The 13080-nt window shown below is 39.4% G+C and overlaps 1 protein-coding gene across 3 annotated transcripts in view; it reads left to right on the top strand.

The window, feature by feature from the left end:
• The window catches only part of LOC122865207 (WD repeat-containing protein 7), a 174773-nt gene that overhangs the window by 135923 nt on the left and 25770 nt on the right, over positions 1-13080 (top strand). For all 3 annotated transcript variants that reach the window (XM_044173313.1, XM_044173312.1, XM_044173314.1), the window contains 4 exons: positions 2935-3052; positions 3832-3981; positions 4252-4334; positions 12267-12366. In XM_044173313.1, the coding sequence (XP_044029248.1) occupies positions 2935-3052; positions 3832-3981; positions 4252-4334; positions 12267-12366 (451 nt within the window). The remainder of the gene's footprint in view (positions 1-2934; positions 3053-3831; positions 3982-4251; positions 4335-12266; positions 12367-13080) is intronic.

Below are 13080 nucleotides of genomic sequence, written 5' to 3'. Positions count from 1 at the left end.
ATCAGAGGAGATGAATCGTGCAGCTCATCCGCCAGTCCACCCATCACTCACACACACCCATCACTCACACACCACCACCACCCCCGAGTCATTTCTTAACAAGGTGGCCTCTCTCGCACCCTCTGTCGTTCTATCTCTCTCTCACACACACACTCAGAGGGGTGTGTGGCCAGCTGTTAGGGTGTGTGTGTGTCTAATTCCTGTTGCATTGTGGGAGTCCATTATGCCTTCGTCTGGTGAATGGCTCCCATTGACTCGGCCTTGACATTATAAGCTGCCCGCTAATCTCTTCACTCCATATATTTGTGAAGCTCGATCTCTCTGCCGCTTCTCTGTTTTAGCTTATTTTCTTACTCTTTCTTTAAAATTGTCTATTTAAATGTCTCTCTCCCTCTTGAGATCATTATAAAATCTCTCTTTAAAGGATAAGGCTGGTTATATTCTATATTTCTCTTATTGTCAACAATCCCATGAAAAAACCAAAACCAACAATGATTGTATACTATTAAGTATTGTGTGTGTATCAAAGCCTGATATATCTTATTCCTCTGTGCCATAGAGCTCCATTATTGTCCAAAAACTATTAAAAACACGAGTGAGCCACGCTGTTGCACTCTGTGACATGTTCCTTCATTACCGTAAACACACACTGTTGTTTATTTTGACTCAATCCCACACACACCATCCTGCTTAGGGTTAGGCCGAAAGGCATATGATGTCCACAGTGAAACATTGCGATGGACGATAATATTGTTGAGGGGCGTCTTATGGGCTACTCCTATAAAGGTACTAATTTTTGTATATTTACTTTTTTTATATACTTTTTATATGTAAGAATTTTTAGTTTTTAATTACAAATGAAGTACAGATTATCCAATGATACACGGACCAAAGTATCACATTTACAATGATAAAAAAAACATTTTGATATTTTCAGTCATTCACATCATGAGTAATTTTGAACAGGAACATTAGCGGTAACCTTCTTTGACGGACAGGACCACTTTAGCGCATGTGCAGAATGGGTCAGGCAGCCGGTACGGATTGGGCACTGACAGGAGGAAGTGGAGTCACATCGTCCATCTTTATATACAGTCTATGGTTTAACTACATTTCTCAGTAGCGTGGTGGTAGCATCGCTGTTTTCTGAATCAAATAGCTTTTCAGTAGCTTAGCTCCTTTATTGATCAAGTAGCGTCCACACAAGCTAACGTTACATCTCCCCAAACATTTCAAGTAAACTTATATGTAGTAAGCTACTTTTGCCATGTTGCTGTAGCTTAGCTTGCTATATTTCTCTGGTGGGTAGCTTCAGTGTAGTGAAGCTTCATTTAATGTAGAGTAACTGGTAACTTAGCTCACTGCAATTTCCAAGTTGCTTGCCCTTGACACTGACATCCAGGATGTGACAATAAATCAGCAAGAGTTTCCTCTAGTCATTACAATATTATAAATTAATTGATTATATTTTTCCTACTACTACCGGACTATTTATTTATACATATACTGCCTCATTTGCACTCCTGTACTATGTACTGAATACTGCAATAACTCATTTACTGCACTGTTAACTATTTCCATAAATTGCACTACATTATATTCATTGCACTACTGTTCTGCTCAGTCCAATTCATTATTGTACATATCCATCACTATACTTCTGTTTATAGTAATGCCATCTGTATATAATGTCCATAGTACCACTTGTGAAATATTTTCATAATACTGCTCTATCCTGCATTTATGCACACACTTTATGTCCTGCACTTGCTTATTGCACTTCTGGTTAGACCTAAATTTTGGCATTTCTTTGCCTTGTACTTGTACATGTGTAATGACAATAAAGTTGAATCTAATCTGAAATGTGTAGGGCAAGACATGGTGAAAAAAAGGGTCTAACAATATAACGATTAGGAATTATTTGTTTGAGAGGTGAAGCACTTTGCTTCAAGTTTGGTAGGAGTAGTAGTCTGACTTCTACCTTTTTTTAAATTAAGCGGCGGCTTTTGAATTGCGATGTTAAGATGGTAGAGGGCACAGTGGTAGATGACTATCAGCCATCGACCCAACCCTAATCCTACTGCTGTAAATATAGAGCACCAAATGTGGATTAATCCACTGCTGAAAATGGGTGCGAACAAATGCACTATTTACCAAAGGTGTGGACTCCCAACTTGCCTTTGGACTTTGACTTTAACACCAGTGATTTGTGACTTCACCTGGACTTTTGTCCTCCCCAAACCAAAGATTATAAATTATGCTACAAAAGAGTGTGCAGCAAGTCATATTTTGAATCAATGCAACAGCATCTAATGAGGTTGCGCGAGGAGTGAAATGTGTATTTGGCAGTTCAGACAAGCAGACAGACAACAGATGATGTCCATAATTACTTGTTTAGGACTTCTAACACTAATTTTTAGGACTTGGACTTTACTGGGGACTTCCTAGCCTTGACTTGAGACTCACTTGTGACTTACAAAACAATTACTTTGTCCTACCTCTGCTTTTTACTCCCCACTTGCTAAAAACAACAGTGTCCAGCTGTTTTAGGCTATTACTTTTTAAAAATGAAACTATAAAATAGCTGTTTTTAAAGATTTATGTCAATAGGAACCACTAGGACACATGATCTCAGTATTTTTAATATTAAATATATATAAATAATTAGCATTGAAATAGTTCTGTTTTTATCAGGTTGAACAACCCCAAATGTAATTTTGTCCCCCATCTTCTGAAACGAAACCTATACCTCAGTCACCCTCTCTGGTTCCTTCTCTCCTAATTTAAATCTTTGCCTTCCGTGCTGATTTGTCTCACAAGCTCAAACTCGTTAAAAAAATCTATCATATTGTATGTTTCTGTCTGTATTTTGGATTAAAACAATTATTTCTTGGCATTTGAATGAAATCTCTACCACTTTCTCTATCTCCACAGTATTGCCATGGGTTTGCCTCTCAACCCGCCGGCAGATTCCGCTCGCTCAGCCCGCCACGCCCTCTCTCTTATCGCTACTGCCCGGCCACCGGCCTTCATCACCACCATTGCACGAGAGGTAAGACTGAACTGTTGAAACATCTTCACAAACATCCAAACAGCTCCTTCAAAAAGTCATCATCCACCTCATTTGATACATATTATGTGTTGCTGTAACCGGAGTTCAAAGTGGATTGAGTTTTAAATTTAGTTTTTAATCAAATAAAGTGGGGATTCTCCAAAGTTAGCCCTTTTAGTACAGAGTTGCCTCTTTTGGTTTGCCCAGACAATATTTCCATGCTGAGCTGTGGAGGAGAGATACTAACAAAAAGAGGGAATTTTATACCAAAGAATATAACTTTGGAGGATACCCACTTGATCATAACCCATCACTTACATTGGAAGCACATTAAGAAGGTATCTCTTTACTGGCTTGTGTAATTAGAAGGAATGATTACAGTATTCAATTTACATACAGTTATGGGCACTATATTGTTTTAAGACAGACTTGAAAAATTTCAACTGTTCAAAAGTTCAACTGTTTTATGTTGGCAAAATTCTTGTGCGGTTGCTTGTGGCGATGCAATATTTAATATTTAAGAATTTTATTACATAAAAACAACAGTTTTGCAGAGTAATGTATCGAAAAATGTATTCTTTTGGTATCACTACCAAAACTCAGGTATCATATTGGCAATAGTATTGGAAAAACTTCAAAGAACATATTTAGCCAAAGCATGTGCGTACACACTCTGAAACCACACACTCCCAATTGCAGTATGTTTGTATTTGTGTCATATCTTTCTTATACTCTTCCTCCACTAATAACAGATATGTATATATATTTTTGTTTTCCAGGTTCATCGGTACAACGCAGCTCAGGCGAACTCTCAGTCGCAGCAGAACATTCACACCACCACTCTGGCCAGAGCCAAGACTGAGATACTACGAGTGATTGACATCCTGATAGAGAAGATGCCTGGCGACGTTGTGGATCTGCTGGTTGAGGTAAATGTTATTACATATCAGATGTTATATTACTTATTATGAAGATGGCAGTCTCCACAATCCCAGTAAAGACAACCCGCTTCCATATTTGGCTTTTATAAAATGGTTACCAACATCTCTGAAAAATGTTGAATTCATTTTCCCAAAAAATAAAAAAACCAAACCATTATGGGAAATATCACCTCCTACTAATCCTCCTCTTCCTTCTCTCTCTCCTCCTTGTCTCCTCCTCCCCTCTCCTACATGCCCTCTCGACCTCCTCTTCTTCAGGTGATGGATATCATCATGTACTGTATTGAAGGTTCTCTGGTGAAGAAGAAAGGACTGCAGGAGTGTTTCCCTGCTATTTGCAAGTAAGTGTGTGTGTGTGTTAACAAGCCCCCCCACATTTCCTTATAAGGTCGGGGGGGGGGGGCTCGCTCAATCTGTGTGTGTGTTTGTAAGGGAATATATTAATGTGTGTTTGTGTCTTGTCTGTCCCTTCTTGGCCTCAACATAACAATTGTGTTTATGTTTCAAGGTGTGTGCATGTTTACATAAAAATGTGGGGAAAAAAACCAACAACATAGCTATGAGGTGTAGACCTGCATTGATTAGTCTTTTAATCGATTAGCCGATTGAAAATTAATTGCAGACTATTTTGATAATCAATTAATCGTTTCAGTCATTTTTCAAGCAAAAATGTCAACCATTTGCTAGTTCCAGCTTCTTAAATGTAAGTATTTGCTGCTTTTCTTTGTCATTTATGATAGTAAATGAAGAGTCTTTGGCTTTTGGTATATTGGTTGGACAAAAGAAGCAATTTGAAGATGTCAGTTTGGGCTCTGGGAAATTGTGATGAGCATTTTTCACAATTTCTTGACATTTTATAGACTAAACGATTAATCGATTAATCGAGAAAATAATTGGCAGATTAATCGATAATGACAATGATCGTTAGTTGCAGCCCTAATGAGGTGTTATGTTTAGATTATGTAATGTTCTTTAGAGAAATCCTGGACAATCTGATGCCTGTCTGCTAAACACCCCAAAATTTGGGCAGATAAACTTCCGTGATTCCATTCCCAGTAGCAATACTATGCCTTACTAGTGGACAGTCTCCCCTCGCTCTACTCCTCCTGTGCGGTCTACTGACAATCATGCATGCTCTGCAGAAAAACAGAGAGAGAGAGTCTCTTACTTATGCCGTTGTTCAGTAAAAGCTTGTAAGTGCACCTGTTGGTGCCTATGTCATTCGGTACCACGTTGGTTTCGATCTTTTCAATAGGCTACGTCATTAACAACAAGCCTCCCCCACACGCAGCTCACCAATGCTGTGAAAATGGACTCAAAAGCGAGTTGTGTTTTTTTGGGCGACTTTATAAAACATACTGATGACGAAGAAACTCAACACATACAGGGAGACAGAGAAACAGAAAGAGGCGGGGCGGGTCAAGCCGGTGTGTGTGTGTGTGTGTGTGTGTGTGTGTGTGTGTGTGTGTGTGTGTGTGTGTGTGTGTGTGTGTGGGGAAAAGAGAACTGAAGGGAAAAGCAAGGTGAGCAGTTGAAAGTAGTTTGAGTAATCACTACAATAGGGTGGATATGGGTTTATATATGTATATGTGTATGTATATATGCATATATATGTGTTTGTATATGTGTATGTATATATGCATATATGTGTGTTTATATATGTATATGTGTGTATACATATATGTATGTGTATATATTTTTATATTTATATGTGTATATATGTATATGTATATACAGTGGTGTGCAGAAGTGTTTGCCCCCCTTCGTGATTTCTTATTTTTTTTGCATGTTTGTCACACTTAAATGTTTCAGATCATCAAACAAATTTAAATATTAGTCAGAGATAACACAAGTAAACACAAAATGCAGTTTTTAAATGAAGGTTGTTATTATTAAGGGAAAACAAAATCCAAACCTACATGGCCCTGTGTGAAATAGTGATTGCCCCCTAAACCTAATAACTGGTTGGGCCACCTTTAACAACTGCAATCAAGCATTTGTGATAACTTGCAATGAGTCTTTTACAGCGCTGTGGAGCAATTTTGGCCCATTCATCTTTGCAGAATTGTTGTAATTCAGCCACATTGGAGGGTTTTCGAGCATGAACTGCCCTTTTAAGGTCATGCCACAGCATCTCAATAGGATTCAGTTCAGGACTTTGACTAGGCCACTCCAAAGTCTTCATTTTGTTCTTCTTCAGCCATTCAGTGGTGGACTTGCTGGTGTGTTTTGGATCATTGTGCTGCTGCAGAACCCAAGTTTGCTTCAGCTTGAGGTCACGAACAGATGGCCGGATATTCTCCTTCAGGAGTTTTTGGTAGACAGCAGAATTCATGGTTCCATTTATCACAGCAAGGCTTCCAGGTCATGAAGCAGCAAAACAGCCCCAGACCATCACACTACCACCACCATATTTTACTGTTGGTATGATGTTCTTTATCTGAAATGCGGTGTTACTTTAACGCCAGATGTAATGGGACACACACCTTCCAAAAAGTTCAACTTTTGTCTTGTCAGTCCACAGAGTATTTTCCCAAAAGTCTTGGGGATCATCAAGATGTTTTCTGGCAAAAATTAGACGAGCCTTAATGTTCTTTTTGCTCAGCAGTGGTTTTCGTCTTAGAACTCTTGGAATGGCCATGCAGGCCATTTTTGCCCAGTCTTTTTCTTATGGTGGAATCATGAACATTGACCTTAACTGAGGCAAGTGAGGCCTGCAGTTCTTTGGATGTTGTTGTGGGGTCTCTGAATGGCTGAAGAAGAACAAAATGAAGACTTTGGAGTGGCCTAGTGGAGATAAGTTGAGCAAACTGTTTGCGAATGTTTATTCAACATCTGTTGCATAATAGCCGAACCTTATATGGATTCAGATGTGAATTTGATACAGCATTCTAGTGAGGCTGACAGACGAAGAAGAAGAACAAGAGTAATGTCCTGGTGGAGTCACATGCTGGCGTGCTGCGGTAAGCGTATTGTGTCATTTCCGGTCACCGGTGTTTGTGTTTTACTAGTAGCATATTTCTGCTGCTCTAGCTCATCACAGTTAATTTTGTTCGATTGTTCATTATAGTGATTAACTATCTGCTATAAACTTACACCAGTTCTGCTCAAGCACTCATAGCTCTCTCCTTCTTTTAAGGACTTTCTCGCCAATCTCACAGTTTACAAGCTATTCATTTTTGCTAGCCACCGTTCATTATCATAGCAGCTGGTGATGGCTTCTCTCTCTCCCTCTCCCTCTCCTGCTCTCTCTTGCTCAGTGTGTCAAATGTTTAGCTATTCCTCAGCCTCCTTTAGTGATAATAGTACATGTAATAAATGTAGTTTATTTGTAGCATTGGAGGCGAGGCTTAGTGAATTGGAAACGCTGTTCCGCACCATGGGAACTCAACCATTAGCTGCTGTAGTTAGTCAGCCCCCAGTAGCCGGTGCGGACCGACCAGAGGTACCTCCTGTTAGGATAAACGTAAATACAGTAAGATTGTTATTCACGTTGGCGGTAATGACTCCCGATTACGCCAATTGGAGGTCACTAAAGTTAATGTTTATGTGGTGTACAAGCAAAGACAGTGTCAGTCTCTGTAGTTTTCTCTGGGCCCCTGCCAAACCTGACCAGTGATGACATGTTTAGCCGCATGTCTTCATTCCGCCACTGGCTGTCAAGGTGGTGTCCGGCAAACGATGTGGGCTTTGTAGATAATTGGCGGACTTTTTGGGGAAGACCTGGTCTGATTAGGAGATACAGCATTCATCCCACTTTGGATGGAGCAGCTTTCATATCCAGAAATCTGACTGATTTTATTAGTGGACCTAAACCATGGTAGAAAAGGTTTCAGTCGTAGTCATCTGGACACTGTTTTTCAGAATCAAGGCGTTTGGCTCCCATCCGGAAGTCATTGTCAATTGAGAATGACTTCCGGATGGGAGCCAAACGTCTTGATTCTGAAAACAGTGTCCAGATGACTACGACTGAAACCTTTTCTACGATAGAACACTCCTGGACGAATGAGGGACTACACCGTCTGACCTAAACCATGACAACTCAGAGTTCAGACCAGGAGGCAGAGTTGCAGTCCTACACGCTTCTCTGCGCTTCCAGAGCAGTTACCCACCCAAAACTCCTTAGTGACGGTGTCTGCCCCCAGACCACTTAAATTAATAAAATCTAAAGTTAACAGAAGAGGAGTTATAAATAAAAACCTAAACAAAAATGCTGAAATAGCACAACAAAATAGGAGAATTAAATTTGGACTCTTAAACATCAGATCTCTGTCATCTAAAGCTGTACTAGTGAACGATTTAATATCAGAGTATCATATTGACTTATTTTGTCTTACTGAAACCTGGCTGGGTCATGAAGAATATGTTAGCCTAAATGAATCCACTCCACCCAGTCATATTAATACTCACATTCCTCGAGGCACCGGCCGTGGAGGGGGAGTTGCAGCCATTTTTGACTTAAGCCTATTAATCAACCCTAAACCTAAACTAAATTATAACTCATTCGAAAGCCTTGTTCTTAGTCTTTCACACCCAACCTGGAAAACAAGACATCCAATTCTATTTGTTATAGTGTACCGCGCTCCTGGTCCTTATTCTGAGTTTTTATCTGAATTCTGAATTGAGTTTTTATCAAGTTTAGTCCTTAAAACAGATAAAGTGGTTATTGTAGGTGATTTCAATATTCATGTGGACGTTGAAAATGATAGCCATTTATCTCATTATTAGATTCAGTTGGCTTTTGTCAGAGTGTACATGAAGCCACTCTTTGTTTAATCACACCCTCGACCTTGTTCTGGTATATGGTATTGAAATTGAACATTTAATAGTCTTTCTACAGAATCCTTCTTTAACGGACCATTATTTAATAACTTTTGAACTGCTATTACTGGACTACACACCATTAGGTAAAAATTCTTACTCTAGATGTTTATCTGATATTGCTGTGGCTAGATTCAAGAAAGCGATCCCATCTGCATTTAATTCAGTGTAAAGTCGCAATATAACAGAGGACTCCTATGCAAATTTCAGCCCCTCCCAAATTGACCATCAAGTTGATAGCGCTGCAGGCTCACTGCGAACAACACTCGATTCTATCGCTTCTCTAAAAAAGAAGATAATAAAACAAAGTAGGTTAGCTCCATGGTATAACCCCCAAACCCGCAAATTAAAGTAAACATCACGAAAACTTGAAAAGAAATGGCGTTCCAACAACCTGGAGGAATCCCGTTTAGTCTGGCAAGATCGTCTTAAAACATATAGGAAAGCCCTCCGTAATGCCAGAGCAGCTTACTAAACATTAATAGAGGAAAATAAAAACAACCCCAGGTTTCTTTTCAGCACTGTAGCCAGGCTGACAGAGAATCACAGCTCTATTAAACCATGTATTCCTATAGCTCTCAGTAGCAACAACTTCATGAGCTTCTTTAATGATAAAATTTTAACTATTTGAGAAAAAATTCATCAAGTCCTGCCTTTAACCGGTGCTAACTTGTCTTCAAACACAGGAACCTTGGAAACAGCTGTAGAGCCTGATGTGTGTTTTTGCTGCTTTGCTCCTGTCAACCTTCTTCAGCTGACTTCGATGATTAATTCATCTAAGCCATCAACCTGTCTCTTAGACCCCATTCCAACTAGGCTGCTTAAAGGCGTTTTACCCTTAATTAGCACTTCTTTACTGGATATGATCAATCTGTCTTTATCAACAGGCTATGTACCACAATCCTTTAAAGTAGCTGTAATTAAACTGCTTCTTAAAAAGCCCAATCTTGATACTGGGGTTTTAGCCAACTATAGACCTATATCTAACCTTCCCTTTTTTTCTAAGATCTTTGAGAAAGCAGGCGCCAATCAGTTGTGTAATTTTCTAAATAACAATAGTTTATTTGAGGATTTTCAGTCAGGATTTTGAGTGCATCATAGCACAGAGACAGCACTGGTGAAAATTACAAATGACCTTTTAATTGCATCAGACAGTGGACTTGTCTCTGTACTTGTTGTCTTGTTAGATCTTAGTGCTGCGTTCAACACCATTGACCATCACATCCTATTACAGAGACTGGAACATGTAATTGGCATTACAGGAACCGCACTAAGCTGGTTTGAATCGTATCTATCAGATCGATCTCAGTTTGTACATGTTAAAGGTGAGTCCTCCGTGCATGCCAAAGTTAGTCACAGAGTTCCACAAGGTTCTGTGCTTGGACCGATTCTATTCACCTTATATATGCTTCCTCTAGGCAATATTATTAGGAAGCGCTCCATAAACTTTCATTGCTATGCAGATGATACCCAATTATATCTATCGATCAAGCCAGATGAAACTAACCAGTTAACTAAACTTCAGGTATGCCTTGAGGACATAAAGACCTGGATGACCTGCAACTTTCTGATGTTAAACTCTTGTTTATTGTTCTTGGTCCCAAACACCTCCGAGACAAATTATTTAAAGATATAGTTACTCTAGATGGCATTGCCCTGGCCTCCAGCAGCACCGTAAGGAACCAGGATTTATCCTTTAACTCCCACATGAAACAAACTTCAAGGACTGCCTTCTTTCACCTATGTAATATTGCAAAAATCAGGCACATCCTGTCTCAAAATGATGCCGAAAAATTTGTGCATGCATTTGTTACTTCTAGGCTGGACTACTGCAATTCCTTTTTATCCGGCTGCCCGAATAAGTCGCTTAAGACTCCCCAGTTGATCCAGAATGCTGCGGCACGTGTACTGACAAAAACTAGGAAAAGAGATCATATCTCTCCAATATTAGCTTCTCTGCACTGGCTCCCTGTAAAATCTAGAATAAAATTTAAAATCCTTCTTCTCACCTACAAAGCTCTTAATGGCCATCGTATCTTAAAGATCTCATAATACCATATTATCTGACTAGAACACTGCGCTCCCAGGTTGCAGGGTTACTTGTGGTTCCTAGAGTCTCCAAAAGTAGATTGGGAGCCAGAGCCTTCAGTTATCAAGCTCCTCTCCTGTGGAATTAGGTCCCAGTTTGAGTTTGGGAGGCAGACACCATTTCCACATTTAAGAGTAGGCTGAAGACTTTCCTCTTTGATAAAGCTTATAGTTAGGGCTGGCTTGGGTGAGTACTGAACCATCCCTTAGATATGCTGCTATAGGTCTAGACTGCTGGGAGACTTCCCATGATGCGCCTCTTTCCTCTCTCCTTCTCTCCCTCTCCATCTGTATGCATTTTTATCCCATTACTGCATGTTACTAACTCAACATCTTCTCTCTCCCGCAGTTTTGTGCTTTCTTGTTTCTCTCCTCTCTCCTTCTGTCACTTTCAGCAGATATTTCTGCCTCCGGAACAGCAGAGACTGGATCTGTGGTTGTGGGCCACCTGCTGTCCCTGTGTTCCTGCTCGACAACTGCTTCTGCAGCTGTCATTCCTATTATTACTAATTTATTAATATTAACACTACATGGTTGGTTACTGTGACCGTCGTCACCGCATCGCCATCGGAGATACTATTCTACTATTTTAAAATAAATAAATTCTACGTGGTCTTTGCATTGTGTTTTACTTGTGTTATCTTTGACTAATATTTAAATTTGTTTGATGATCTGAAACATTAAAGTGTGACAAACATGCAAAAAAATAAGACATCAGGAAGGGGGCAAACACTTTTTCACACCACTGTATCACACCACTTTTTCACACCACCATATATATATGTATATATATGTATATGTGAATATATATGTGTGTATATATATATATATGTATGTATATATGTGTGTATATATATGTGTATATATATGTATATATGTATATATATGTATATATGAATATATGTATATGTATGTATATGTGTATATGTATGTATATATGTATGCATATATGTGTATATATGTATATATTTGTATATTTATGTGTGTGTATATATATAGATGTATATGTATGTATGTAAATGTGTGTGTGTGTGTGTGTGTGTGTGTGTGTATATGTATACATACATGTAACCCATTAAAGTGATCACTTGAACATACCCATCGTGACATTTTCAAGAAACCTGACATGCCAGTGTTTGATTGAACCTAATTCCAAGATAGGCCTTTGCCCAGTCCAGAGCCACAATTGAAGCCCTGACGGCTATGCCATTGTTAGACTATCGAGTCTTGATTTATGTAGGCTACATGGTATCAAATGTGATATATATATATTCAAGGGTTTATTTTTGTTTTAGTATCAAAATTGTGAGACCCCTATTGCTAGATGATGCCCAATTGAATGTGTTTGTTTTCCATTTGTTCAGGTTCTACATGGTTGGTTACTGTGACCGTAGTCACCGCATCGCCATCGGAGCTCGCCAGGGTTCAGTGGCCCTCTACGATGTTCGTACTGGAAAATGCCAGGTACATTGAAAACCACAACACTCATCTCAGCAGCTCTGTTTGTTTGATTGCAACAGGAAGGAAAAACTCAAGGAGCTGATTAGTTTCTGATTGACACCAAAGTCAAATGTCCATCTATCCATTCATCCATCCATCTGCTCTCCAATCATATCCATCCATCCATCCATCCAGTCCGTGATCCATCTATTAATCCACCCCACCTTTCAAACTCCCTTTCAAAACTCAAACTCCCTTCCATCCACCCTTGGAGTTTGGAGTTCAACATAGAAGAGGTTGGAAAATTACTCACCCTTGTGCAACATTAAAGAAACCAGCATAAATATACACAAGCATTTATTTAACAGAAACAAAGCAAAAACACACAATATGAATACTAACTCTAAATACACTAAACTACAGAGTTAAAAAGGGTGTATGTGCACAGGTCTGGGTGTGCGCCAAAAGGAATGTGTGTGTTTCTTTGTTCTGACTCCGTATGTCTTGCATGCACAAGCACAAACCCACGTGGTCAGAAAGAAAGGAACATCTGAAGCGGGAGCTTTATAGTTTCTCTCTGCCGTTTGTGTGGTTGTGTTTGAGTCAAATTAGAGGTGTATGTGTGTGATCTGTTTAGGATAACAGTGCCAAGTTAAAAGGAGTTAGTTAGCATGCAAAAGACCCAAGGAGCATAACGTAAACTTAAAGTGTGGCTACCAAATTAACCTAACAGAAGAT

This window comes from Siniperca chuatsi, linkage group LG18 (genome assembly GCF_020085105.1).
Source record: "Siniperca chuatsi isolate FFG_IHB_CAS linkage group LG18, ASM2008510v1, whole genome shotgun sequence".
Taxonomy (NCBI): Eukaryota; Metazoa; Chordata; class Actinopteri; order Centrarchiformes; family Sinipercidae; genus Siniperca; species Siniperca chuatsi.
This window is presented reverse-complemented; position numbering and strand designations above follow the sequence as displayed.